Source organism: Lithobates pipiens, unplaced genomic scaffold, assembly GCF_037356315.1.
Source record: "Lithobates pipiens isolate NorthernLeopardFrog02 unplaced genomic scaffold, aLitPip1_a1.2 Scaffold_16, whole genome shotgun sequence".
In the NCBI taxonomy this organism is placed as follows: Eukaryota; Metazoa; Chordata; class Amphibia; order Anura; family Ranidae; genus Lithobates; species Lithobates pipiens.
In genome coordinates this window covers 620,282,887-620,310,842 of record NW_027507748.1, presented here as the reverse complement: position 1 = coordinate 620,310,842, position 27,956 = coordinate 620,282,887, and the positions used below count along the sequence as shown (strand labels likewise).

General features: G+C 43.1%; 1 protein-coding gene across 1 annotated transcript in view; it reads right to left on the bottom strand.

Annotated features, from left to right (window-relative positions):
- Positions 1-27,235, bottom strand: part of B3GLCT (beta 3-glucosyltransferase) — an 886,903-nt gene extending 859,668 nt beyond the window's left edge. Inside the window, exon 1 of the mRNA XM_077484097.1 lies at positions 27,069-27,235. Coding sequence (XP_077340223.1) covers positions 27,069-27,159 — 91 coding nt within the window. The 5' untranslated portion in view covers positions 27,160-27,235. The remainder of the gene's footprint in view (positions 1-27,068) is intronic.
- Positions 27,236-27,956: the final 721 nt, after the last annotated feature.

Below are 27,956 nucleotides of genomic sequence, written 5' to 3'. Positions count from 1 at the left end.
ACATGACAAGTATGAATACTTTTTCAAGGCACTGTAGATGAGCATTTTTTTTAATTTTCATTTAGCCTGCTGGTTGAACTGAAAAAAAAAAAAAAAAAAAAAAAAAACGGACTCGCTTCCCCCATCCACACACTCCAAGTGGATGGGGAAATCCTCCCTGCTGAGCTATTGTATTCTGACAACGGGGAGACTTCCACACTGTCAGAATACACTGATCTGTGCTGCTGGCAGCGCTGATTCAGTAGGGAAAACACAACAGGGCAGTTGTACACAAGTGTACACCCTCCCTGCCCATACATGGATGGAAACTCGTGCATGGCAAGCTTAAAGGGTAACTCCACTTTTGTGGGGAAAAAATAATATAGTATATACAATTGCAACTCATGTCATATTGTAATTGAATTTTATTAACCACTTCAGCCCCAGAAGAATTTACCCCCTTCCTGACCAGAGCACTTTTTGCGATTCGGCACCGTGTCACGTTAACTGACAATTGCACGGTCATGCAATGTTGTACGCAAACAAAATTGACGCTTTTTTTGGTGCTATTTGATCACCTCTGCGGTTTTTATTTTTTGCCCTATAAACAAAAAAAAAAAAAAAACGCAACAATTTAAAAAAAAAAAAAAACGCTTTTTTTACTATAATAAATATCCCCCAAAAACATATTAAAAAAACAGGTTTTTTTTTTTTACTCAGTTTAGGCCGATATGTATTCTTCTACATATTTTTGGTAAAAGAAAAAAAAAATATATCGCAATAAGCGTATATTGATTGATTTGCGCAAAAGTTATAGCGTCTACAAAATAGGGAATAGATTTATAGCATTTTTATTATTTATTTTTTAAGCATTATGGTGGACACATCAGACAATTCTGACACATTTTTGGAACCACTGGCATTAATACAGCGATCAGTGCGATTAAAAATGCATTGATTACTGTAAAAATGTCACTAGCAGTGAAGGGGTTAACACTAGGGGGTGGTGAAGGGGTTAACTGTGTTCCCTGGGAGGTGATTCTAACTGAAGGGGGAGGGACTAACTACATGAAGTGACCGATCATGGTTCCTAGATAATAGGATCACACAATCTGTCATTCCTGTCAGAACAGAACAGGGAGGTGTGTACACACACTCGTCCTTCTGTCTCTCCTGGTCACGATCGCTCATGGACGATGGTCATCACAACCATCAGCCACGAGCATCGGCACCCCCACTATGCAGCGGACTCATGCGCGTGCTTGCTATCCGAACTCTGCAAGCCCACGTACAGTAACGTGGTTTCACGCAGGGGAGCCAACCTGCTGCAGAAGCAGTTCAAATGTACCTTTCCTTTTCGGTCTGCAGCTCTGTAATTTTATGTAAAGTGCAATGCAATATGGCTACCTGGAGGTGTTCTTTACACAGAATGTATACAGAACGCCCCCCAGAAACATAAATTTCCTGCTTGTGTGATTGGCTCACTGATTTTCTCAGAAAGACACAGTGAAGGAGGGAGGGTTGGTAGAAAGCAAATTTTTGCCTAGTGTGTGGGGCACCATTAGGTCCATTACTACCTCCTGCCCTTTCCTATTGGTCAGTGAGGCTTCCCATTATAATTATACGGATTGTCTGTATGGGCGCATTGGACTTAGCAGCAAGCTTCTACACTACCCAGACGTGTTGGAGCGTTGCCTATTTTTACGGCCTGACATTTATCTATAACAGATTTAGGCTACTTTCACACTGGGGCGGGCATCGGTGGTAAAGCAGCGCTTTCCCGCCGTTTTAGCAGCGCTATTTGGCCGCTAGCAGGGCACTTTTAACCCCCGCTAGCAGCTGAAAAAGGGTTAAAACCGCCGGCAAAGCGCCACTACAGTGGCGGTGCTGCCCATTGATTTCAATGGGCAGGAGCACTGCAAACATGCTGCTTGCAGGACTTTTTTTTTACTGTCCTGCAAGAGCACCGCTCCAGCTTTCCAAAGACAGGAGAGGAGTCTGTAGCGCCTCAGTGTGAAAGCAGTCTTAGGAGAGACTTTCAGCAGCCTCTTAAAACCCTTCTAAACACCAGCACTTCACACCTACAGCTGCTTGCCTTCCCTCCCCTGTGACAGACAGTCCCCTTGAAAACAAGGTATACAAATTATCACAGCAATTTACCTCTACATATAAGCTAGTTGATAGCAGGGTGTGTTTTTCATATATACAGTGTGTATAATATATATATTAAATTTTTGGTTAATCTATACTATGTCAGGGAAAAAAGAAATAGTGAGATCTAGGATGGATCCCCTATTTGTCATGAGCACACCATTCTTGTTATAGAAAATTGCTTTCAATGTTCAGCCAAATACAAAGTACTCGACAGTCCTTCAAGATAAAATTAGGGCCTACAAATAGCAGCTTCCACTTCATTGTTCTTCTACTAGTTATAAGTTGACAACAGCAAATGTACAAATGCTAAAACAGTCGTGTCAGGGAGATATATAAATATGCAGTAATATCCAGTTTAACCAGTTCTTCACTACATTCCCATTCCGATCAAAAATACGCTAAAACAATTTACAACATGTATAAAATGTAGATTTGATAAAGAATGGCTACATTCGTCTATTAAAAATAGGCAGACTGTAGCAGTTTTCTGCAAAACCACCACTAGCACCATCATCCTCATGTGTGGGTAAAATGATAGAGTCTAGAATTCAGGATCTGCTCAAATCGTGTCTAATGAATAACCTGCAGGGTCTTAATGCTCCATTCTAAAAGGGAAACTAACAACCGTGCTAAAGTGTATCCTACCGTTCCTATGCTGTACCTCAAGGGGAGATTGTAGAATGCTGTTAAAACGAGAAGTATGGTATGTTTTTTTTGCAGGTTTATACTTACCTAGGTGTCCCCCTGGCGCCTCTACATTGAAAATCAAGCGATTGAACATCACCGATGTCTCAGTTCCCACAGCTCCCCGAGCTGCTCCTCCACACCGACTGGAGCGCGGAGCTATGGAGGGGAGCGGCCATTTCAGGCTCTCATCAACCCGCTGAGAGGCTGAGACAGGCAGTAGTCCATCCACCTGGTGGATCCAGACTTTGTAGTGATGACACAGTGCCTGGACTGATTCCAGTAACGTCAGCAGAGAGCGGAATTCAGTTTCGCTCTCTGCTGAAAATGGGTCACAGGAGTGAAAAAACGAACTGCACTCCTGTGACCCATATGAGAAGCCCAGCCAACCAAGCTCAGGCTGGACTTCTCCTTTAGGCTGGGTTCACACTGCTGCGGGGGGAGATCCGGATGTGATTCGCACCGCAAATCACATCCGATCTCCGTAGCGCTGCGAGTTCAGCCATACAGATAGTATGGCTGAACTCGCAGCGGTCCCGCAGCAAACTCGCACGGGACCCTTTTTTTCGTCCGCAACAGAATCGGATCGCATGGGCGTTCACACCATGCGATCCGATTCTTGTGCGAGTCGGCGGATCGCACTGCGATATGCGATCGGATCTGGGGGTGTCATTAACATATCATTGACACTCCCAGCCGTCCGCATAGGGCAGTGTGAACTGCCGGCGGGAGTCGTGCGATGCGGGAAAACGCCGCGGATTCGCGGCGTTCCCGCATCGCAGCTGTGTGAACCCGGCCTTAAAGGCCAACTTCAGAACAACCCCCTCCAACTGCTGGTCACGTGACACCACAGGCCCAACCCTTCTTTCTTTTTCAAATTACTTGTGGGAGTAATTCTTTAGGTGTCTAAATGATTGGCACTTGCATGATGTGGACAACTTCTATTGGCGGAGCCAGATCCCATCTTATAGGCTCCAGAGGCAGGAAAACTTAAGATGGTAAGGGGTCCAGTACCCAAGATGATGAGGAGCAGGGAAAATGTTCAGTCCCCAGGGAAAGAAATTAGCTTGGCTCAGAGAAACCATGCCTTTATGTTAAAGCTGAATTCCAGGAATTTAACTACTTTGTAAAAAGTGCAGGCACACTAAAATTGAAGTCCTGTACCTGTAGGTAAAATGAATATCTCCTAAACCTGTGCTGTTTAGGAGATATCTACCTTGCATGCAACTGCTGATGTCAGCAGCGCATGTGCTCTGAAAGTCCGGGGGATGCTGCCGTAAAATCAGAGCTACTTGCTGGAAAGAGGACTCCTGCGTGCACTGACAGCGCCAGAGCCACCAACCCAGAAGAAAACGCAGAGTAAACAGGTAAAGGGATGGACATGGTCAGGAACAATACTCAGGTAGGTTGTGGAATTTTAATAATGCTCAGTTGGTACAAAAGGGGCCAAAACATGCCAAGTAAATATCCCCCAAACCATTACACTACCACCGCCAGCCGCCTGAACTGCTGATACAAGGCAGGATGGATCCACGCTTTCATGTTGATGAGTATCTACTTGCAATAAACGCAGAAGTTTTCAAACCTTTCTAAACAAAGCGCCAGTTTATTTTCCTTCAGAATTTAGAGAGGCCAGAATGTGGCCAGTAGGAGTAGAATGTGTTCTGGCAAGTAACAATACCCCATCATTGGCGTCAGCGAGAGGAATAGAGCGCCATCATTGGGAGGAATGGTGGGCCATCATTGGCGTCCGTGGAAGGAATAGTGGGCCATCATTGGCGTCCGTGGAAGGAATAGTGGGCCATCATTGGCGTCCGTGGAAGGAATAGTGGGCCATCATTGGCGTCCGTGGAAGGAATAGTGGGCCATCATTGGCGTCCGTGGAAGGAATAGTGGGCCATCATTGGCGTCCGTGGAAGGAATAGTGGGCCATCATTGGCGTCCGTGGAAGGAATAGTGGGCCATCATTGGCGTCCGTGGAAGGAATAGTGGGCCATCATTGGCGTCCGTGGAAGGAATAGTGGGCCATCATTGGCGTCCGTGGAAGGAATAGTGGGCCATCATTGGCGTCCGTGGAAGGAATAGTGGGCCATCATTGGCGTCCGTGGAAGGAATAGTGGGCCATCATTGGCGTCCGTGGAAGGAATAGTGGGCCATCATTGGCGTCCGTGGAAGGAATAGTGGGCCATCATTGGCGTCCGTGGAAGGAATAGTGGGCCATCATTGGCGTCCGTGGAAGGAATAGTGGGCCATCATTGGCGTCCGTGGAAGGAATAGTGGGCCATCATTGGCGTCCGTGGAAGGAATAGTGGGCCATCATTGGCGTCCGTGGAAGGAATAGTGGGCCATCATTGGCGTCCGTGGAAGGAATAGTGGGCCATCATTGGCGTCCGTGGAAGGAATAGTGGGCCATCATTGGCGTCCGTGGAAGGAATAGTGGGCCATCATTGGCGTCAGTGGAAGGAATAGTGGGCCATCATTGGCGTCAGTGGAAGGAATAGTGGGCCATCATTGGTGTGGTGTCAGTGGAAGGAATAGTGAGCCATTATTGGTGTGGCATCAGTGGGAGGAATAGTGCCCCCTCATTGGTGTCAGTGGGAGGAATCATGCCCCAAGGGCTGGATAAAGGCAAGCAAAGGGCCACACCCAACCCCAGGTCCACAGTTTGGAGACCACTGTAAAAAAGGATCCCTGGACTTCTGTTCTACACAGAATGCGTCAGGCTGCATAGTCTGCATAGGTTCTTAGGCAAAGTGGTACTTCTGCCACAATCTGCAAATATATATTAAAATACAGTTCAGGTTGGGAGCTGCACGATGTAATATACAAAGTCCACATCAACCAGTCTGTTGGGCTCCAGCCACCCACTAATCATATTAAAAATAGAAGGACCAGAAGTGGAATGCAGTGACAGAATCATATTTAATCCATCAGTTAGAAAATGTCTTCATAAAACACAAACAAAAACAGGAACAAAAGTTCCAGGCATCCCAGCCCTTCCTCACATTTGAACTTGAGGAAGGCCAGGGATGCCCTATTTTTGTTCACTGTATTTTTTTCAGTGGTGTCATGGTTAGCATTTCTGCCTAGCAGCACTGGGGTTGTTGATTAGAATCCCAACCACATCACTACCTGCCTGGAGTTTGCATGTTCTCCCTGAGCGGGTTTCCTCCAGATACTCTGGTTTTCTCCCACCCTCCAAAGACAGGGTGGTAGGTTAATTGGTTCCTGTCTAAACTGGCCTTAGTATGTACAAATGTGACATAGGGACCCTAGCTTGTAAGCTCCTTGAGGGTAGGGACTCAGGTGAATGTATAATATATGTAAATTGCTGCGCAAATTGACGGCACTATATACGGAAAGTACCTGTAATAGCAAATAAATAAATAATGCAAATGCCATCATTGGAAGGCAGCAAGAGAGCCAGACAATTCTAGGGAGTCTGTTTTTCTTTTTTCCTTTGCCCTTTCCTCACATACTTTACCCCCTTAGGGTGGTTCCTCTTCCACCCAATCAGGTTTTGGGATTTCCTACCCTATACTGCTGTAATCCTTCCACCAGGATATAAAGTATATTTACATTTGAAGACCCAGTATATTGGCAGGACACAGAGTAAAATGTCATTTTTTTCCTATTATTTATAACATACTTTACTGCACTTTTGTACTGTAAAATACAAAAGTAAAGATTTTTGCAAAAAAATAAAAAATAAAAAAAAGTGTACCAGTAATATATGCACACATGTATGTCAATGGGTTCTTGAGATTAATGTCACACACACCTAAAGTTACATAAAGTGTACACCTGAGCAAAATTTAAGAAACGCATATAATGCAATACATGCACACTTCCTTATGTTTTATTCCTTTAAATTTTAGGGCCAATTCACACCAAATGTTTGAATCACTGCAGGGACACAAGAAACTATTGTTGCCTGTGTGTACCTTTCACACTGCAATGCACCCTAGCACTGTAGCATGTTGCTATAATATGCACGCTTGCTGCATTTTATTGCAGTGCAAAAAGCTGTATCGCAGGGCACTGTCAGGCAGCGCGCCGCCCGACATTGAGGTGAATTTAGTGTATGTAGCACCCTTGTCCTAAACAGGACTACTAATAAAGTTACCTGTGCTAGGTGGTAGCTAGCCTGGCTAATTTGACCAAATAGGTTTCTCCTAAGCCTGGTGTTAACTGTGATTTCTCCTTTTTTGTCAATAGGTAGCACTGTTATCTTTGGCATCTATGTAATGAATGACGGAGAATGCAGGTCCTGAGTTTGTATACTTCACAGCCAATCAGCAGGCATTTCTTTGGCCGCTGAGGATGCTGGGAGAAGGTATTTATTCGGAAGAGGTCAGATGATCTGGGTCTTTAACACCCAGAGGTTGGGTATGAGGAGCAGCCGTTACAATGTAGGCCTGAGGCCTAACCACAAGTAAAAGGGGCTCTGCTGGAGGGAGCCTGGTAGATGCCGGGAGGCATGAGAGAGGAAGTTGGCAGAGGGTCAACACCTCTTGTTGCAGGGGGCAGGTTGAGGAGGGATGGAGTTCAGAAGGAGTGCTAGAGGAGACTCTTCATAAACCAGGGACTATGAAGTGGCTGGGAAAGCATCATCTGAGGAAATTAAGTGAGATACTGTGAGTTAAAGTGATTGTAAAAGTCTGTTATTTAAAAAAAACAAAAAACAAAAAAAACAAACACATGTTATACTTACCTCCTCTGTGCAGTTGGTTTTGCACAGAGCAGTCCCCCTTTGCTTCTCCTGGCCCCTCCCCTCCTATTGAGTGGCCTCGCCTCTCAGCCAGCAGCTTTCTTTGAGGGTCCCCTCCAAGCCAAGTCATAGTTCCATGTAGCCATTCAGACACTGAGCCCCAACCCAGCTCCACCCCCTCTCTCCCGATTGGTGACTGACTGACAGCTGTGAGAGCCAATGGCGCCGCTGCTGTGACACAACCAATCAGGAGGAGTGTCTCAGATAGCTTAGACATTTGTGGACATCGCTGGAGAGAGAAGGGGCTCATGTAAGTAATTAGGGAGATGCTGGGGAGGCTGCTATACACAAAAGTTTTTTTTTATCTTAATTCATTAAGATAACCAAAAAACTGCCTTTACAACTCCTTTAAGTTGTTGCTACAAGAGACAGCTGTAGCTATAGAATACGGATCGCTGGGTTGAGCTTAAAGGCACTTTTTCTGTATCGCCGTCTGTCTTGTTCTGCATTTTGGTCTGAGGAGTCTGCAGGTCTGCTAAATTGCATTTGCCTAAGGGTGTCCTGAGCCCTACCCCCTTTCTCTCCCACATTTTCCAGTTAAGAGAAATAAACTTCTCTTTGTTCATTTTCGCCCATCTTTCCACTCTGCACAATACCCACCATGCCTAGTAGCCTGTACCCGAGGAGGAATGTCAGCCCTCCCTGTCTCTGGGGGTCACCACCAGGCCTCTGGAGGTCAGGGAGAGCGCTATATATGTACATTTTGTACAAATCATATCAAGCTATGTATGAAGGTAAAAAACCTTCAGTATGCAGCTCCCCACTCAGCCCATCCTTATACTTACCTGAGCCCTATCTCACTCCAGTGATGTGCACGAGAGTACCAGCCCTCCTCATTGGCTGAGATGCAGCAGCAGTAGCCATTGGCTCCCACTGCTGTCAATCACAGCCAGCGAGGAGGGAACAGGTGGCAGAGCTGCTCTTCTTGTCTTGTCTTATGGACACTTAGCAAGAGGGAGGGGACTAGAGCACCAGCTGGGAACCCGAGAAGTGTAGGATCGAGGCTGCTCTGTGCAAAACTATTAAACAGAGCAGGTTTGTTATGACATGTTTTTATAACATGTTGGTTATTTAAAAAAATAAAAAAATTCCTCTAGGGCACATTTACACTTTCTTCGACTTCAACACACATTAAAGCACCTACCGCTTCAACATGCTTTTTTTAATGTGTTTTTGATGCTTCTGCAATAATTCGGTGATGCTTTTTTGAAGCTTTAATGAAGCTTGGCAGATGCCCTGTGTGGGTGCTGCTATCTCATACCGACAATTTCTCCAAAGCAAAGCCAATGATGGATTAAAGCCTCTCAAAAGCTGCAGGTGCTTCAAGCAAACTTTGCCATAGACTTTATATAGAAAAATGTGAGGGCTAGAGGGGTACCTCATCCATATAACGATTCTTTAAAAAGATTAGGACAAACTGAGCGGACTTTACCGGTACTAGAAAAGGACCAACATTACATATTATTAATACTAATTATTTTTATTCCAGAACATATTTAAAAAATTAATAAAAAAATTTTAATTAATAAAAAAAAAAAAAAAAAAAAAAAAAAAAAAAAACAACAATGTACAGCATAAAAACAAGAACAATTGACCTCTCATCACTCATCAATATAACCACTCAATATATATCATATGTGATCTCTTTGCCATAGACTTCTAGGCTTCATAGACTTCTAGGCTTTAAAGACAATTTGAAGCACCACTAAAGCAACATGGGGTATCATTTTTGAAGCAAAACAAATACAAAAAGTGTAAACAGGATTGTAAGCTAACTATTTAATTAGTGTCCGGGTCTTTGACTGGCGCTCAGAGAGCTTTAACAAAGCGTGTCCAAAGCCATGTTTTGAAGCAAGTTAATATCAAATGACTTAGGGCAGTGGTTCTCAACCTCAGTCCTCAAGTACCCCCAAACAGGCCATGTTTTGGGAGTTTTTCTTAGATAAAATAGCTGTCCAAAATACCAAGCCATCGATTCTGATTTAAAGCATCTGTGCAAGATAAAGGAAAACCTGCAAACATGGCCTGTGGGAGTACTGGAGGACTGAGGTTGAGAACCACTGATGTAGGGCACCCTGCTGATGATTCTTCCATCCAGCTACTACCTCTGCAAAGGTGGCTATCACAGGGATTACACCTTTTCTCACTAGGACAGGTAACAGAAAAATGAACACTGGAACGTGCTGTACGAGGTGCTTTGGGGTACAAATTAGTTTGTGCCTGTATACATAGACTATGTGTATACGCAGAAGGGCACCTGTCTCCTGGGTGGCAAAAAAAAAAAAAAAAAAAATCAAACCACGTGCACACCCTACACATATACACATTTCAAGCCTGACGTCAAATGTGTGAAAATTATTTAAAGTATTCTGAGGCAGAACATACAAAATAGTATGGTAGTGTAGAATATGACATAGACTATGTGTATACGCAGAAGGGCAAACAAAAAAAAAGAAAAACAACAAAAAAAGGCACACCCTACACATATACACTATAGCCTGACTTGAAATGTGTAAAAATGATTTAAAGTTTTCTGAAGCAGAACATACAAAATAGTATAGTAGTGTAGAATAGCAGAGAATCAGCATGGGTTTATGAAAGGTAGGTCACGTCTAGGATTCATCAGTTTTTATAAGGAGATAAGCATAAATCTGTATTTCAGAAACGTTATTGATGTAATATATCTGGATTTTGCTAAAGCATTTGATACGGTTTCTCATAATAGCCTGGTAGGAAGTCAAGGATGCGAGGATAAGGGATAGACGATTGCACATGAAAAAATGATTAGAATACAGAAGCCAAAAGGAAGTTGTAAAAAAAGAACATGCTCAAATTGCACTAAAACCCACGATGGTGTACCACAGGGATAGGTATTTGACCCAGTTCTTTTCAAAAAATCTGTTAAAACGGAGATCTATGGTCACTGCATATACTTTCATTTTATAACATTAGCATTGTAAATAGCAATGCAAACAATAGTTACTTATGCAAATACAATAAAAACTTGCTCTAAAAATGTCCTTTCATGTTGCGAGTGTTGCCTGTCTGCTGGCAATCTACACAACTCTCTGGATTCCCTGCATGCTTTGCAGCTTCTCCTCTGATGTTTACTCTCAATTTCTAAGGGGATTACATATCCCATGATACCATGCTGCCTACAAACTGATTCCTGTATTAATTCCACCTCCTAAAACTCCTCCTCTCAGCACATCTGTAGTTAAGAAGGCAGGCTCTGTAAAATGTGTGACACAGCAATGCCTGTTGACAGGGTATAGTGAATATGTGTTACAGAATTCAAAGTAGTAAATATGTGGGGGCTCTTAACAAAGTTTACAAACTTCAAGGTCATTCAGATATAAGTGGTAGTAAACGTATAACAAGGCTTATCTGTAGGTACAGTGAATATCTGTTAAACATGCACATTTTGGAAGATATTCTAATGTGTAGCAGCTGGTGACGTCACCGACACATGGGTATTGCACTCTACATGGACAGCACACTTGAATATTGATTGTTGTATTGAGCTTGTGTGCAGTTTCCCTAATAAAAATGACATGTATTTTCACTTAGATCCCTTTCACACTGGGATGGAAAATCCTACCGTTTGTATGCTCCATCGGACAATTGTTGTCGAATAGAGATAGATTTTTTTTTTTTGTGATGCTATGAGAGGTGAAGTAATGGATAATCAACATATTTCAACTTGCATGCTCTCTATTGTAAGAGACTGAATCGGAATCCGGCCCGGGATTTTCCAGCCTCTGTGGCAGGCTTGGTTTCGAATGTTGTGGTCCACTTGAGTCCATGCTCAGGTGGACTTTAAATGAGCAAGAAGAGCACAGGAGAGCTCTGGTCTGAGACTCAGAAGGGAATCTGAGAGGGGAGCTCTGTTTGGACTTGAAAAGAAAGTTTGCTTTACCACATGTTTTGTGGGTGACAGGGACCAGTCCCACACCATATAGAGAGAAGTCTACTGTTTAGTTTAGCGCCAGACAGCAAAGATTTACTTTACTGTTTTTTGTTTGTTTTCATGACTTTACAAACCTCTTCTAAATAAAGCTGGCAACCCGCCAAATTTTAAAGAAACTGCCTGCACACTGATACCCCTTTCCGGGAGCTATAGCGTTGAAAACAGCGCCTGCAAACCGCCCTAAAACAGCTGCTCCATTCACTCCAGTGTGAAAACCAGAGGATGCGCTGGCAGGGCGTCAGAAAAAGTCCTGCCAGCACCCTCTTTGAAGCGGTGAACTCACCACTCCTCCCCATTGAAATCAATGGGGCAGCGTTGCTATACCGCCGGCAAAATGGGACTTTCAGTTCTGCAACAGCCGGAGGGCCACAGGTTGAGCACCCATGGATTAAATTCTAAATATATTCATAAAACAGTATAAAGGGTTGGCACGGTAACCTTTTATTCTAGACACTGTACAAAGGACAAAAAGGGAAAAAAAAAATTGGTTGCAAATGTAGAAAAGATGGTTTTACTTTTAGTATTTAAAAGACGTTCCTTACTGATAAGGTGGTTAAGCTGTTCAATGTTTCAGCACGAGATAAACAGCAAAAGCAATAATGAAAAAAATCCAAGAAAGGAGGAGATATAGCCAAATGTGCAGTGTGCACGGGTCCTTAGTCTCTGCCCCCCCCCCCCCCCCCTCACTTCTGCACAAATAAAAGTGAGCCATCTTTTTAATTTTTTGAGTGGGAGGGCCATTTATTTTTTTCATTTTTATTCCCCACTGCTAGTCTCATCTAGGTGAGAATAAAGTGTCTTGTGTCCGCAGCCTCCTGGGACATCCCCATCACATAACCCATTCACAGAGTGGCTGGAGGGACAGGATTGTTTACTTCATCAGGGACAAGGCTGTATGAACCCAGAAGAGGCAGCTGGCTGAGTAGGACCTAAACCCCATACACACTATCAGATTATCTGCTGAGTTTTTCCTTCAGATTTACCAAAACCATGTAGTAGAAGGGCCTGCCTGATTGCATACACATTGAAACTCCTAAGGTTTGTCCTCATATTATATGGTTTTGGTAAATCTGAAGAAAAAACTCAGCAGATAATCTGATAGTGTGTATGGGGCTTTAGACTGTGGCGCAAGACACAGGCACAGACAGCTGAGCAGCAGATCACTGTAGGATGATGCTGGATATAATAGACAGGTGAGTATGTATTTTAAAAGAACTTAAGCATAACCAGTAGGGGGCTTTCCAGGCTCCTACAGGATTTTTTTTTTCATTTTCCTGCAAGGTGAACTTATCCTTTAAATAAGACAAATGAAAATGGTAAGAACATTGCCAATTACACAACCATTAGAGATAATCACTACAAACAAGTGATATCTGCAGCTCTCAAGGAGTCTTCGGTACCTGCCAGCAGGTAGTTTGGTTCCCAAATCATGAGAAAACTGCTCCCGGGATTGAAAGGTGCCTTCTCAACGCTGCCTGTTTCAGTTCTTTCCATAGATCTTTAACAGCATTCAGATCAGGATTCACAGAAGTCAATTTTAGAATAATTCAATGTCTAAGTCTTTGCCATTTTGGGGTGCTTTTAGCTGTGTTTAAGGGCATTATGCTGTTGATGGCCCATGAAGAGCGCCAAGACACAGCTTTGTAACACTGGCCAGTACGTTTCACTCCAGAATTTGATAGTCTTGACATGTCATTGTGCCATGCACAGATTCAAGGCACCCTGTGCCATCACACAGCTCCAACGCATAACTGATCTGAAACTGAAAGATTCACTTTTTCATCTGTGCACTTACAGCTGACTTGCCAACAAAGCTTCAGTTTTGTCTCATCTGTCTAAAGAACATTCTCCCAGAAGAATTGTGGCTTCTCAATATGCTTTTTAGCAAAATCCAAACTGGCTTTTTTATGTTTTCCTTTTGGCATTGAAGTCTCCAGGGTCTTCTTCCTTTGAGCCCACTGATGCTCAAAAAGTGATGGATGATGCAATCAGACACTGATGTACCTTGACCTTGGAGTTCAGCTCATATCTCTGAAAGTTTCCTGAGGCTTTGTCTACCATAAACACTGTCCTTTTCTGCATTCTGGGGTCAATTTTTCTTTTGTGGTCATACCTAGGAAGGTTAAAGTATTACTAAACCCAAAACAGTAAAATCAGTCTGTATATGCAGTAGCTCATGCTGGTTAGGCTCACTGTGGAACCTAAGGGGTTAATCCTCTGCATTGTGTAAAAAGGCTGTTTGAGCCCATCTTCTGTGATCCTCCCCTTTTGACACAGTCCCCAATTCATCTGATGATAGTACAGAGCCTTTAGAGTGACTCAGCACATGCTCAGTTTGGTTTTTCTTGGGGGAGTGCATGGGATCAGCACAGGGCCAATCAGCACTGTCCAGACAGAGGGTCGGGGTCAGGCAGCCGAAATAGGACAGTCAGAGTATAATGAGAACTCCTCTTACAAGCTTTAACCAGTCTCTGATAGAAGTCACAAGGCTGCCATATATACCTTTGATGAGAAAAGATATTTAAGCAGTTTGGATTTACTAAAATAATTGCATTTCCATGTTTTGTGTATTGTGGGAGACCAGATATAGTGAATACAGGGTCCTGGGTTTAGTAACACTTTAACCGCTTGCCGACCAGCCTCCATCATTTTACTGGGGCAGGTCAGCACAATCCAGCAAACCATTGTAGCCATCATCAGCTGCATAGCAGGGGTGCCGATGTTCATGGCCGACAATCACGATGACCGTCGGCCACAAGCTATCGTGAGCACGAGAGGCAGAACAGGGAGGTGTGTAAACACACAAATTCCTGTTCTGAGAGGAGTGACAGATATTGGTTCCTAGCTAATAGGAACACACTATCCGTCACTTCCTCTAGTCAGTCCCCTCCCCCTTCAGTTAAAAACACACACTAGGAAACACTGTTAACTCCTATATCGCCCCCTAGTGTTAACCCCTTCCCTGCCAGTGACATTTTTACAGTAATCAGTTTTTTATAGCACGGATCACTATATAAATGCAATGGTCCCAAAAATGTGTCAAAAGTGTCCGATGTCTCCGCCATAATGTAGCAGTCCCAACAAATATCGCAGATCACGCCATTACTAGAAGAAAAAAAAAATGGCCCGGTCATTCAGCAGCCAAAGGTGGACCTTTGCTAATTTTTTTATCTTTCCAGCTATTAAAATCTTCTGCCCTTGTTGTTTTAACTTTGGATAGTAAAACCTTTCTTTCTGCCAGCAAATACCTTATACAGCCCACTTCTTGTTTCTTGACTGGTAAAAAGCCTAGGTTTAAGACATCAGGCACAGCCCTCTCACCTCTCATGAGAGTTTGCCAGGAAGGGAGGGGGGTGAGTCATAAGAGAACCAATGAAAGCTGCAGAGCTGGGAGGTGTGTCTGTGTAAATCCAGGAAGTAAACAGGCAGCAGCAGCTTCAGCTGCACATAGTTAAAATTATTTCAGCCAGACTTAGTGCAGGGAGATTTCTGCAGCATATTTGGCAAGTACAGAATCACAGTATATATATATAAAATAATATGCAATGTAGTTGGAGGGAAGCTTCAGAATGGCAAAGATGTTTTTATTACAAATTATGTGAGCAGACTGCAGTTCCTCTTCAATAAAATTTGCAGCTGTAATCACAGAAACATCAACCTGCTATAAAATCTTCTTTCTGATGTCCTCAGACAAATCTCTCCTTTGCTTTCTCTGGTCCTCATTCAGTGTTGTGCACTTGATACTATACAGTATCTGCTTTTCTCTATTTAAATAGGCTGACTGGTTACTAGACATGTGCATTCATTTTCGTCCGAATTTCAGGTATTTTCGTTATCGTTTTAACAAACAATAACGAAAGTGCAGAATCTGAAAAACTAAAGATCAGACATAAACAAATGCTTTATTTTAGTTTTCGTTGTGACAACAGTTCGATATAGATAGGAGAGACGACATGACGCTAACAACAACAATCTGTGTCTATTGAACCTATGGTTGAATGTGCCTAACCTTAAAAGGATTGTAAAGGTTAATTTTTTATTTTCTAAATAGGTTCCTTTAAGCTAGTGCATTGTTGGTTCACTTACCTTTTCCTTCGATTTCCCTTCTAAATATATTTTTTTTCTTTGTCTGAATTTCTCACTTCCTGTTCCTCCTTAGTAAGCTGTTCTGGCTGACGCCACTTGGATGATGGTGTGAAGCTTACTGAGGAGAAACAGGAAGTGAGAAATTCAGACAAAGAAAAAAAATATTTAGAAGGGAAATCGAAGGAAAAGGTAAGTGAACCAACAATGCACTAGCTTAAAGGAACCTATTTAGAAAATAAAAAACGAAGCTTTACAACCCCTTTAACTCTATTAGTCCAGGATTCTTCGACATTGTCGAATCTTTTCTCTCCATTTTGAATCTGATCAGCGCTTCCGACCCGGTCCTGTGCTCCGTGACCACGGGACCAGCGGACCCGATCGCCGCTGGTGTCCCGCGATCGGGTCACAGAGCTGAAGAACAAGGAGAGGTCTGTGTAAACAAACCTCTCCCTGTGTGGCTGTCACCGATCGTCTGTTCCCTTTTATAGGGAAGGACGATCAGTGACGTCACAAGCCAGGCCACGCCCCCTACAATAAAAAAAAACATCATGTCATACATAACACCTACACTGCCCCCTAGTGGTTAACTCCTTCACTGCCAGTGTCATTTACACAGGAATCAGTGCATTTAAATAGCACTGATTGCTGTATAAATGACAATGGTCCCAAAAATGTGTGAAAAATGTCTGATGTGTCCGCCATAACGTCGCAGTCACAATTAAAAAAAAAAAAAAAAAAAAAAAAAAAAAAAAAAATAAAAAATCGGTGATCGCCGTCATTACTAGAAAAAATGAAAATATTAATAAAAATGCTATAAAACTATCCCCTATTTTTTAAACGCTATAACTTTTAAGCAAACCAATCACTAATTGCGATTTTTTTTTACCAAAAATATGTAGAAGAATACGTATCAGCCTAAACTGAGGAAAAAAAAATGTTTTTTTTATATATTTTTGGGGATATTTATTATAGCAAAAAGTAAAAAAATATTGAATTGTTTTCAAAATTGTCGCTCTATTTTTGTTTATAGCGCAACAAATTTAATAACGCAGAGGTGATCAAACACCACCAAAAAAAAGCTCTATTTGTGGAGAAAAAAAGGACGCCAATTTTGTTTGGGAGCCACGTCACACGACTGCGCAATTGTCAGGTAAAGCGACGCAGTGCTAAAGCGCATTGGTCCGGGGCTTAAGTGGTTAAAAACACTTACAAGATGATAGAAGATGCATGCTCGTCAAAGTAAAGTGCAGTCCTGGCATTCCCCATGGCTCTGTGGGTCCCACCGCTGTTCCAGATAGCTCGGAAGGATTGAGCAGATGGCTGGAATGGATCACAGTGTTTCTCCAGGAGCAAAGGAACCAAGCAGCTCCACACAGACCAGCATGGACTGTGGAACAGGAAGTAATGTCACCGGCGTCTGATTGGACCTAGGCAGGGCTGGAATCTTTTCAATCAGGACTGCAGTGATGAAAGGCTACGCGCTCAAAGCTGACTGCTCCTTCTATTGGCCAATCTAGGAGCCAGCTAAAAGAGTTAGGAGCCAGTTTTTTTTTAGCCAACAAGCTTACAGGTGGAACATGTAACATGTTCCTGAAGGTGAACCTATCATTTAACCTTTTTACTGCCAAGCCCTGCATGCTCCACTTTTAAACTCAGCTGGCCAGACCATTTTTCCAATTTTTCCATTGCTTTTTTTTATTTTTCCCTTACAGCTTTCAGAGTTTGTAAAAGACCCCCCACAAACCATATATTTTCTGAAAGCACAGCAGTAGAATAAAAAGAAGGCACTACTGATTTTTAAGGCTTCGCTGTATTTGCGCAAATGTTTATCAAAACAATATTTTCGCAAAAAAAAAAAAAAATACACTAAAATCATTAAAAGCAGATAAAAACACAGCACATTTTACAAAATTCCTGCTAAATATAAAAGCTTAACCTGTATTGAGTTAATAACAAATATTTGTCAATTTTAAAATTCTGTCTGTCTTTTTGCAAAATTGTGAAAATTGAATGTATGCAAAAATGCAAATATCCAAATTTCTCTAAAAATCTGGAGGTTTTCATTTTTTACTTACAGCTTTCAGAGTTTGTAAAAAGAACCCCTCCCCTCCCCCCCGCCACCATATATTTTATGAGAGCACATGATCTGTAGAATAAAAAGAAGGGGCTACCGATTTTTAAGGCACTGTGATATTTGCGCAAATGTTTATAAAAACAATATTTTTGCTAAAATCATTGTTAGCAGATACAGCAAATTTTACAAAACTCCTGCGAAATTTCTACTAAATATAAAAGCTTAAGCTGTATTGAGTTAACCTCCCTAGCGGTAATCCCGAGTCTGGCTCGGGTTGGAATTTCAGTACCATAAGCGCTAACCCCAAGCCAGACTCTGAGTCGCATCGCTGGATACAGGGAGGACACAGGGAGAAGTTACTTACCTTGTCCCCTGGATCCAGCGTTGTCCTCCACGCTGTGTGGTCGAGCTGTCCTCCGCTCGATTCACACAGTGCCCGAATGCCGCTGAGCTCCGTTCCCTGCGACGTTACGGCGCACAGGAGCGGAAATTGGCGCCAAATTCAAAAAAGTAAAAGAAACACACAAAACACACACAGTACTGTAATCTTACGGATTACAGTACTGTATAAAAAAAATTACACACCCACTTTGTCCCTAGTGGTCTGTGCAGTGCCCTGCATGCACTTTTATATTATAAATACTGTTTTTTCTGCCTGGAATTTGGAGATTGTCCATAGCAACCAAAGAGGGTCCCTTAATGTCAAAAGTGATTTTAGACCAACTAGAAAACAGCGATAATAACCCTTTCATGACTAAGCCTATTTTTGGCATTTGGTGTTTACAAGTTAAAATCCATATTTTTTGCTAGAAAATTACTTGGAACCCCCAAACATTATATATATTTTTTAGCAGAGACTCTAGAGAATAAAATGGTGATTGTTGCAATATTTTATGTCACACGGTATTTGCGCAGTGGTGTTTTAAACGCAACTTTTTGGGAAAAGAGACACTTTCATGAATTAAAAAAAAAACGAACAGTAAAATTAGCCCAATTTTTTTGCATAATGTGAAAGATAATGTTACGCCGAGTAAATAGATACCAAACATGTCACACTTTATAATTGCACGCACTAGTGGAATGACGACAGAGTACGGTACCTAAAAATGTCAATAGACGACGCTTTACATTTTTTTTATGGTTACCAGGTTAGCGTTACAAAGGAGGTCTAGTGCTAGAATTATTGCTCTCGCTCTGACGATCGCAGCGATACCTCACATGTGTGATTTGAACACCGTTTACATATGCAGGCACGACTTCCGTATGCGTTTTCTTTGCTTTGCGAGCTCGCGGGGACGGCGGGCACTTTAAAACCCCCGATCCCTCTTTTACACTTCAAAGTATTCAGATCGCCGAAAACGGCGATTCTGAATACTGTATATTTTTTTTTAAAACCGGCGCCATTGGCAGCCGAGTAAATGGGAAGTGACATCATGACGTCGCTTCCGTGTTTACTGTTAGGAGACTGGAATGACGCCGCTCACGGCATCATTCCAGTTCCTCCCCAGCAGCCAGAGGCATCCGATCGCGAATCGGTAACAGCGGCGGGAGGCAGCGGGGGGCATCCCCTCCCGCTCCTCCGGCATAACAGCCGAGCTTTTAGCTGCTTCGGTTGTTATGGCTGGATAGCCAATCGCCCGCTGTAAAAAACGGTACCGGGATGATGCCTGCAGGTGTGGGCATCATCCCGGTATACCCCCGGAAGCAGAGTACGCACATCTGCGTATGCTCAGCGGGAAGGGGTTAAATTATAATCACTTGCAGAATTGAGTGATAGCGATTTGTGGGGAAATTCGTCATCAAACACTAAATCTAACGACAGCGACAATTCTGCAAATTAGCAAATTTCTGTGTTTTTGGATTTGATTACATTATTTAATAATTTTTATTTATTATATTATAAACTTTATCATACCCGGGATGTCTGCTAGACTCTGGTTTGAACAGATTTAAGAGAGTTATTCTAAGAATTACAGGACTACAATATAAAACGCCAAATTTCCATGCAATATAATTGTACCGCTTTCAGCGCCTAAAACCAGAACTAATCATACCGCCAGGGAGGTTAATAAATACCAAATATTTGTCAATTTTAAATTGAGACTTTTTGCAAAATGGTTAAAATCAAACATACACAAACATTTCTCTAAAAGTTTGGAGGTTTTCATTTTTCACTTACAGCTGTCAGAGTTTGTAAAAGACCCCCCCCCCCCCCCAAAACATATTTTCTGAAAGCACATGACCAGCAGAATAAAAAGGTGCTACTGATTGCCTCTGAAGACCAATCAACGTTCGGATCATGCTCCAGTGGCTGACAGGCAGTGAGGAAATGATTCAATGCCTCCTCACCACGTGTTTTAACCCCATTTTACCAACAAATGGGCTGAAACTGCATGCATTGCACAAGGTTGCGGGGCGTTTGTGGCGTTTCTCTGTTGACAGGAATGTGTAGTGTTCAGGAGACAGCATTGCTATAAATTAGGTCAACTTTGCTGGGGGCACAAAGTATAACAGCATCAGCACTGCCTATTGCAGCTTAAGTGGAGGCATTTGGCATACAACAAAAATGCATGGTTGAGCCTGCCAAACGCCCTCCTTAAGATGCAATAGGCAGTGGACAGGGTGATGATGCCACAATGCTTCGAGGCCCGCAGTAAAGTTGAAGAAGGCGTATAGCGATGCCTTCCTCCGAACACTAAATATTCAAGTCAACAGGGAAGCTCCACAATCTTGTGCAATGCATGCGGATGCGGCACATTTCTTGGTAAAATGGATTTAAAACAAGTGATGAGGAGTCGCTGCATCGCTTGCTCATCGCCAGTAGCCACTGGAGCGTGATCCAAATGTGGATCAGGCTCCAGAGGCAAGGGAGATTTAGACACATCTCTAAATCTACCCTTAGTATCTTTTTTCTTTTTTACTATGTGTTTGTGATAAAAACATAGAAGCGATCGGTAGTGATCCCTGCCTGTATTCTTTCTGGAAAGGAAGGGGGTTGGTAATCAGCAGACAGAGGAGGGAGAGCCAGCTAGCAGCTTAAGAAAGGGGGTGCAAAACCAGGGCATGGGGGGTTGTTTTTAAAAATAAATAAAATAGATCCCTTGGAAAGCCAGTGGGAGGGCAGAGGAGGTGGAGCAGCGGAAGGGGGGGGGGTGTGAAGGGCAATTTAGAGCACAGCAAAGGCAGGTAGAGTGGCGGGGTGAGACGGCACGGTGGAGAGGCGGGGAGGGGGGAGATCATTTCAGGTAAATAGCTCTGGTCAGTTTCTCCAATGATCAGAGCTATCAGTTTGTTTAGCAGCATCTGCTGTACAATTCTGCTATATTTTTATGGTCACCACTGTGACTGAGCTTATAGCAGAGGAGACATGCAATGCAGGTTTGTACAGCATACAGGCTTGGCCAGCGAAAGGGTTAACCCTTTTTTGCATAAACTTAAAAGGTAATTTCAGGCCAGAAGATTACATAAAAGTTATACATTTCCTAAAAGCAGTCATCCTAGAGAATAAAATAGTGGTAGTTTCATTTTTTTATGTCACATATTACTATAAAAAAGTGGTGCTGATATTTCAGTAAAAAACACATTAAAAGTTAATTTTAGGGGTCACGAAATAAATTGCACTATTTTTTAGTAAAATATAAAAGCCGAGGTTGCACCTAGTAAATAGATACTCAACAAGTCTAACCTTAAATTTGCATTCGCCCACAAAATGGCAACAAAAATTCAGTACCCTATATTTTCTATAGGAGACACTTTAAAAGCCCCTATAGGTCATCAGTTTAGTATTACGAAGGAAGTCTGGTGCCAGAATTATTGTTCCCTTTCCGCCATGCGCGGCGATATGTAATGTGTATTGCAATGAGACAGCCAAGGTCTAAAAGACTCTGTATGTCTCTCCTGTGCTCCACTGAATGTAATGCAATGCATAGCATACTGCATTACATTCTTTCCCAGCCTTCACTTCACTTCACTTTTGGGTCAACAACAAGGGAGAGGAGAGCTGCTAGCTCTCTTCCCTCCCTTCTACCCGGCGGGACCTGCTATGCCGATACATAGCAGGGGAGTTGGGCACACCAGGGATGTGTGGTGCATTCAGGACTCTCGGAAGTGTTGGGTTCCTGTTGGACTTCAGGGGACCATTTCTCAGGGTCAGAGCATCGCAAGCAGTGAGAGGGTCTACTTTTACAGCTATGCCCTGTCCCTGCAGAATATGTGTGAAGCAACAGGGTTGCTTTAAACATGCTAATTTCATAACTGCAAGCATATTCATATGTCCCTATAAAATCATACATCTATTCAACGCCTAGATCCCTATATGAATGAAAATGATAAAGGAGCACATTAACAGGGTCCCTATGGCAAGCTGCATGTTAATGAACAATATTGATGGATTGTCTTGTAGGAATGTCAGCATTAGAGGATGTCGCCTCCCAGAATCAGCAAGAACAGATGATACATGTGCACGGACTATTATATAATAAGACAATCTTACCACAATGAGAGCATGGGGAAACATCCAAGAAAATAGGTTTTCATCAGCCAAAGGCAAGATGTAGGTTTTTTTCAAATTCATTTTTTTAGTGCATAATTGCATTTTAGAATAAAACTATTTACGTATATCGTATAGGTCAAATGTGTGTTCTGTCTTCACCAGCACTCCAAGAAGTACATGTGTGAATGCTGAACAGACCATTTTCAATCACACACCAGTGCAGGGAAAATCATCCCCAAAGGGGAGAACAGATAAACAATTTATAGACTAAACAGAACACTATGGGGTGGGGGGGGGGGGGGGGTCACAGCTTCTGACCTTTGTATTTGCCTTGAAAAGTATGGAAACCACTGGACTAGCAGTATATTCTTGAACTCATCACTGCAATCTTCTTTGTAACTTGGCCTGAATGTACAGTCATTGCATAAGCAGTTCGCTCTTCATCCTCTACATAAAGGCAACATACTCTTAGGCTGGATTCACACTTATGCATTTTTAGTGCTTTTTGCATTTTGCAGATTTGTACTACAGAACGTGTTCCATAGGAAACCATGGTGAATGGACTGTAGTACAAATCTGCAAAATGCAAAAAGCACTAAAAATGCATAGGTGTGAATCCAGCCTTATAGGACAGTCAGCAAGATGTAAAATCTGTGTGCAATAGCCAATGCTTTCAACGGTCAGATTGCTCATTACAGCCTCTTAAGGGAAGGCATACCTGTGCATACATAGCACACTGGACATTTTTTTTTTTTTTTTTTTTTTAAATACGGCTGTTAGGGGCATCTGGCATATATTTTTCTGCCTCTAAATGCCCCTGCATGTTAGACTTCATGTACACGGGACACTTCTCAACTATTTCAGCCATTCGGTGAGAGAACAGTGTGAGTAGCAGCTGAGAAAGCAGTGTACTTGTAGCTAGCTGTTATTTTTTGGTTGGTTTGTTAATATGGATCCAATGATGAGCATGTGTGAGGAAGTGTGTGAGGAAGTGTGTGAGGAAGTGTGTGAGGAAGTGTGTGAGGAAGTGTGTGAGGAAGTGTGTGAGGAAGTGTGTGAGGAAATGCTCCTGATGTTGCTTTTGCTGAGGCTCCCAAGATGTAGAAAACTGTGTGAGAGGACCAGATCCATTGATGGCTCAAAGCATGTCCACAGGATACTTCTCTAATATGTATGTTCAGCTGCGTAATTACCTAGAGAATTTTTTCAATTTTACATGCATGTCAATTGCCACCTTCAACGTTCTCTTGGAAAAGGTTAGAACTCTTCTAGTTCGCAAATTCTCAATGGTTGATGGGTGAGTGAAATTCCTATTCCACTTCAGCATCGAGTAATGCAAGTTGTGTATTGTACAGCATAATTGGCTGGTGAGGGGAATGTCACATGGTATATCAAGCTTGTATACAGTGATAATTGAGTTTTTGGTGTGTTTTTAGCATTGTCCAGGTTCAAAAGCAATAAATAAAATGTTTCCCTTTAAAAGCGATACTAAACGAAAATGCGCCTAAATGTGGGTAGCCACGTTTGGCGTTTGAAATGCCTCTAAACACAGCTTCTGAATGCATTTTTTTGGGGTTCCAAAAAAAAGCCTCTAAACGCAACTGCCTGGACACAACTATAAAGCGACCCTGTGTACATGTACTGATAACAGAACATAGAGGAGAGTTCAGGAGCAGTTGAAAAAAAAAATGCCCAACTGCTCCTAAATGTCCATTTACCAGCAGCTGTGTAAATGAGGCCTTAGCTTTTACACATAGGCATTTAGAGGCAGGAAAAAAAAAAAAAAACACTGCTAGTGAGTCCAGGAGCAGCGGCATTTTGACAAAAAAAAAAAAAACAGCTTGGGGCACATTAACGCTAGGTACATTTAGCACCTGAATGGCAATTCATTCCAAGCCAGGGAAAAAATGTTGGTCAATGAAATGAATTAATGTCCAAGCATTTGATGCTCTTAAACGCATTGTCTATAAGCATCACATTTGTTTCTACCATAACCCTGCTGTCTGGAGAAAAGGCGTGTAGGAGAAACAGCCAAGTGTCCAGTGTGCATGAGGCTCTACTGTCACAAGGCACATTTAAAGTTGTGTGTTTATCTACCGAGCGTAACCTTACATGTATAGGCAGAAGAAACCCCATCAGGAGAAAGCTGTACCACCTAAAACCACTGGCAAGGAGCCTAGTGAAAAATCCTTGACAGTGATACCATACCAATCATACTTTATAGCATTTAAGTACAGGGGCCCTGTCCCCTAGCCTGAAAAAACCCCAATATGTCTCAAATAGAAATATTCCATCTGGAATTCTACAAATAACATTTCCTTAACTGTTCACAGTACAGAAGAGAGCTGGTACCACATACAAAGCAGAAGCCCCATCTCTCAACACCATATTGTCTCTTGACCAACAAGGATGAGTGAAAACTGCACCCGGCAACAACTCATGGGCACCTTGTCTATCCAAAACTAACAATGTGCTCAGACAGAAACTCAATCAAAAACATTTCACTAGAAAGAGAGCGAGACAGAGCGAGACAGAGCGAGACAGAGCGAGACAGAGCGAGACAGAGAGAGACAGAGAGAGACAGAGAGAGACAGAGAGAGACAGACAGAGAGAGACAGACAGAGAGAGAGAGAGAGACAGAGACAGAGACAGAGAGAGACAGAGTGTGCCTGTAAGGGAGAGTGCAGATGAAAAAAAGAAGACGACAAAGCGCGGGTCAAGCAAGAAGAAAAGACGAGGAGCGGGCAAATAAGAGAAGACGACGAGGAGCGGGTAAATAAGAGAAGACGACGAGGAGCGGGCAAATAAGAGAAGACGACGAGGAGCGGGCAAATAAGAGAAGACGACGAGGAGCGGGCAAATAAGAGAAGATGAAGCAGGGCACAGGCAAAGAAGAGGGGGAGCAGAGCGGGCAAAAGAGGAGGAGCAGCAGCAGCAGCAGCAGCATGGGCAAAGAGGAGGAAGAGTACGGCAAAGAAGAGGAGGAGGAGCAGTGAGAGCAAAGAGGAGGTAGAGCACGGGCAAAGAGAAGTGGTAGCAAAGAAGAAGAGCACAGGTGAGGAGGAAGAGCATGAGCAAGGAGGAGGAAGAGAAGAAAGCAAAGAAAAGCAGAGAAGAAGATGAGCAGAAGAAGAGGAGGAGGATGAGGATGAGCAGAAGAAGAGGAGGAGGAGGAGGATGAGGATGAGCAGAAGAAGAGGATGAGGATGAGCAGAAGAAGAGGAGGAGGAGGAGGATGAGGATGAGCAGAAGAAGAGGATGAGGATGAGCAGAAGAAGAGGATGAGGATGATGAGGATGAGGATGAGAAGAAGAAGAGGAGGAGGAGGATGAGCAGAAGAAGAAGAAGAAGAAGAGGAGGAGGAGGATGAGCAGAAGAAGAAGAAGAAGAAGAGGAGGAGGAGGATGAGCAGAAGAAGAAGAAGAAGAAGAGGAGGAGGAGGATGAGCAGAAGAAGAAGAAGAGGAGGATGAGGATGAGGAGGAAGAAGAGGAAGAAGGAGGAGCAGCGAGGAAGAAGGAGGAGCAGCAAAGAAGAGGAGGAGGAGCAGCAAAGAAGAGGAGGAGGAGCAGCAAAGAAGAGGAGGAGGAGCAGGGAGGAGGATGAGGATGAGCATGAGGAGGAGGAGGAGGAGGACAACGAAAAGCGACGACGAGAAGGGAGAAGAAGAAGGAGGACAACAAGTGAAGAGGACAACAAGCGAAGAGGAGGAGGAGGACGACAAGAGAAGAAGAAGAAGAAGAAGAAGAAGAAGAAGAAGAAGAAGAAGAAGAAGAAGAAGAAGAAGAAGAAGAAGAGAAGAAGAAGAAGAAGAAGAAGAAGAAGAAGAAGAAGAAGAAGAAGAAGAAGAAGAAGAAGAAGAAGAAGAAGAAGAAGAAGAAGAAGAAGAAGAAGAAGAAGAAGAAGAAGAAGAAGAAGAAGAAGAAGAAGAAGAAGAAGAAGAAGAAGAAGAAGAAGAAGAAGAAGAAGAAGAAGAAGAAGAAGAAGAAGAAGAAGAAGAAGAAGAAGAAGAAGGAAGAAGAAGAAGAAGAAGAAGAAGAAGAAGAAGAAGAAGAAGAAGAAGAAGAAGAAGAAGAAGAAGAAGAAGAAGAAGAAGAAGAAGAAGAAGAAGAAGAAGAAGAAGAAGAAGAAGAAGAAGAAAGAAGAAGAAGAAGAAGAAGAAGAAGAAGAAGAAGAAGAAGAAGAAGAAGAAGAAGAAGAAAGAAGAAGAAGAAGAAGAAGAAGAAGAAGAAGAAGAGGAGGAGGACGAGGAGGACAAGCGAAGAAGAAGAGGAGGAGGACAAGCGAAGAGGAGGACGACAAGCGAAGAGGAGGACGACAAGCGAAGAGGAGGACGACAAGCGAAGAGGAGGAGGACAAGCGAAGAGGAGGAGGACAAGCGAAGAGGAGGAGGACAAGCGAAGAGGAGGAGGACAAGCGAAGAAGAGGAGGAGGAACACACAAAAAAAAAAAAAAGCACACGAGTGAATAAAAGAAGTGAAAATGAGGTTAAAAAAAAAAAAAAAAAAAGAAGGAGGAAAAAATAGAAGAAAAAAGTGTGAGAAAAAAGAAAAGTCAGAAGAGTGAAAAGAGAAGGAAGGGGAATGAGAGCGGAAAGTGAAGAGAGGAGAGCGGCTGGTGATGTATACAGATGTAGAATGCAGATGATCGGAGCCGGGTAGGAGGACAGAGGTGATTGGAGGAAGGACACCCCTCACACACACAGGAGAAGTGAGCTCGGTGGTCTCCTCACACAGCCCGGCTCGGTGTAGTCCGGGGAAAGTTTCCTGGGTGGGAGGACACACAAAGTTCCCAGTGTGGAAGTGGAAGGCGCTCTCTCTCTCGCTCTCTCTCATATATATAAGAAATGTGGTACTCACAGAGGAGGAGGAGGAGACGGATACCGCCCGGCATGTTTGTGGAGCTCAGCCTGCACTGCACAGGAGGAGAGCGCTCCGACATACACAGCATCCCGACACAGCAATACACACTCCGCACACCGCGCTGCCACTACACTGACAGGCTCAGCCAACCTCTGACGGCCTCATCAGAGACGGCCGCCGATTGGCTACTTCCGGGCACATTCTAATTGGCCGCTGAGAGGGGCGCACCGATTGGCTCAGGCCAGACCCGTACTAGTGAATAGAGGAAAGGGAAGAAAGTTTGTGTTGTGGTGTGGAAGTGTAGAGGAGATGAGTGCCGAGGGAGAGGACACCTCTGTATGGAGTGCAATGTTACAACGTGTCCAGTACAGATGTTTTCTCTCTTATTATTATTATACAGGATTTGTATAGTGTCAAAGGTTCAACCTGAACTTTACATAGGAAATGCAGAAGCCAAGTCAGTTAAAATGTAATTAAAGCTGAAAGGATTGGCTCATCTTTACCTACAAACTGTCTATACAGTGCGGCCGTGACTAAAAATGGGTACAGCCCTTGTTATAGGTGAAGGCCTTTTATGTACTTCATATAACCTGATTGGAAAGACTCTTCTCAAAACTAGGGATGGGCCAATCAGAGGACCCAGGTACCTATCTGCGGCCCATGCCTCAGATTCTACGTTGGATGTTTGCTTTCCAAAATGGGGTCATTTTGTGGATAATTCCATTGTCTTGGTGCTCCAGGACCTTCAAAAGTGTGATAGATAGGAATGAAATGAGATGTGTCATTTATGCTCCTAGAACACCTGAAGGTACTACTTCAATGTTGGGCCTCTATGTGGCCAGGCTGTGCAAAAGTCTCACACATGTGGTATCGCCATACTCAAGA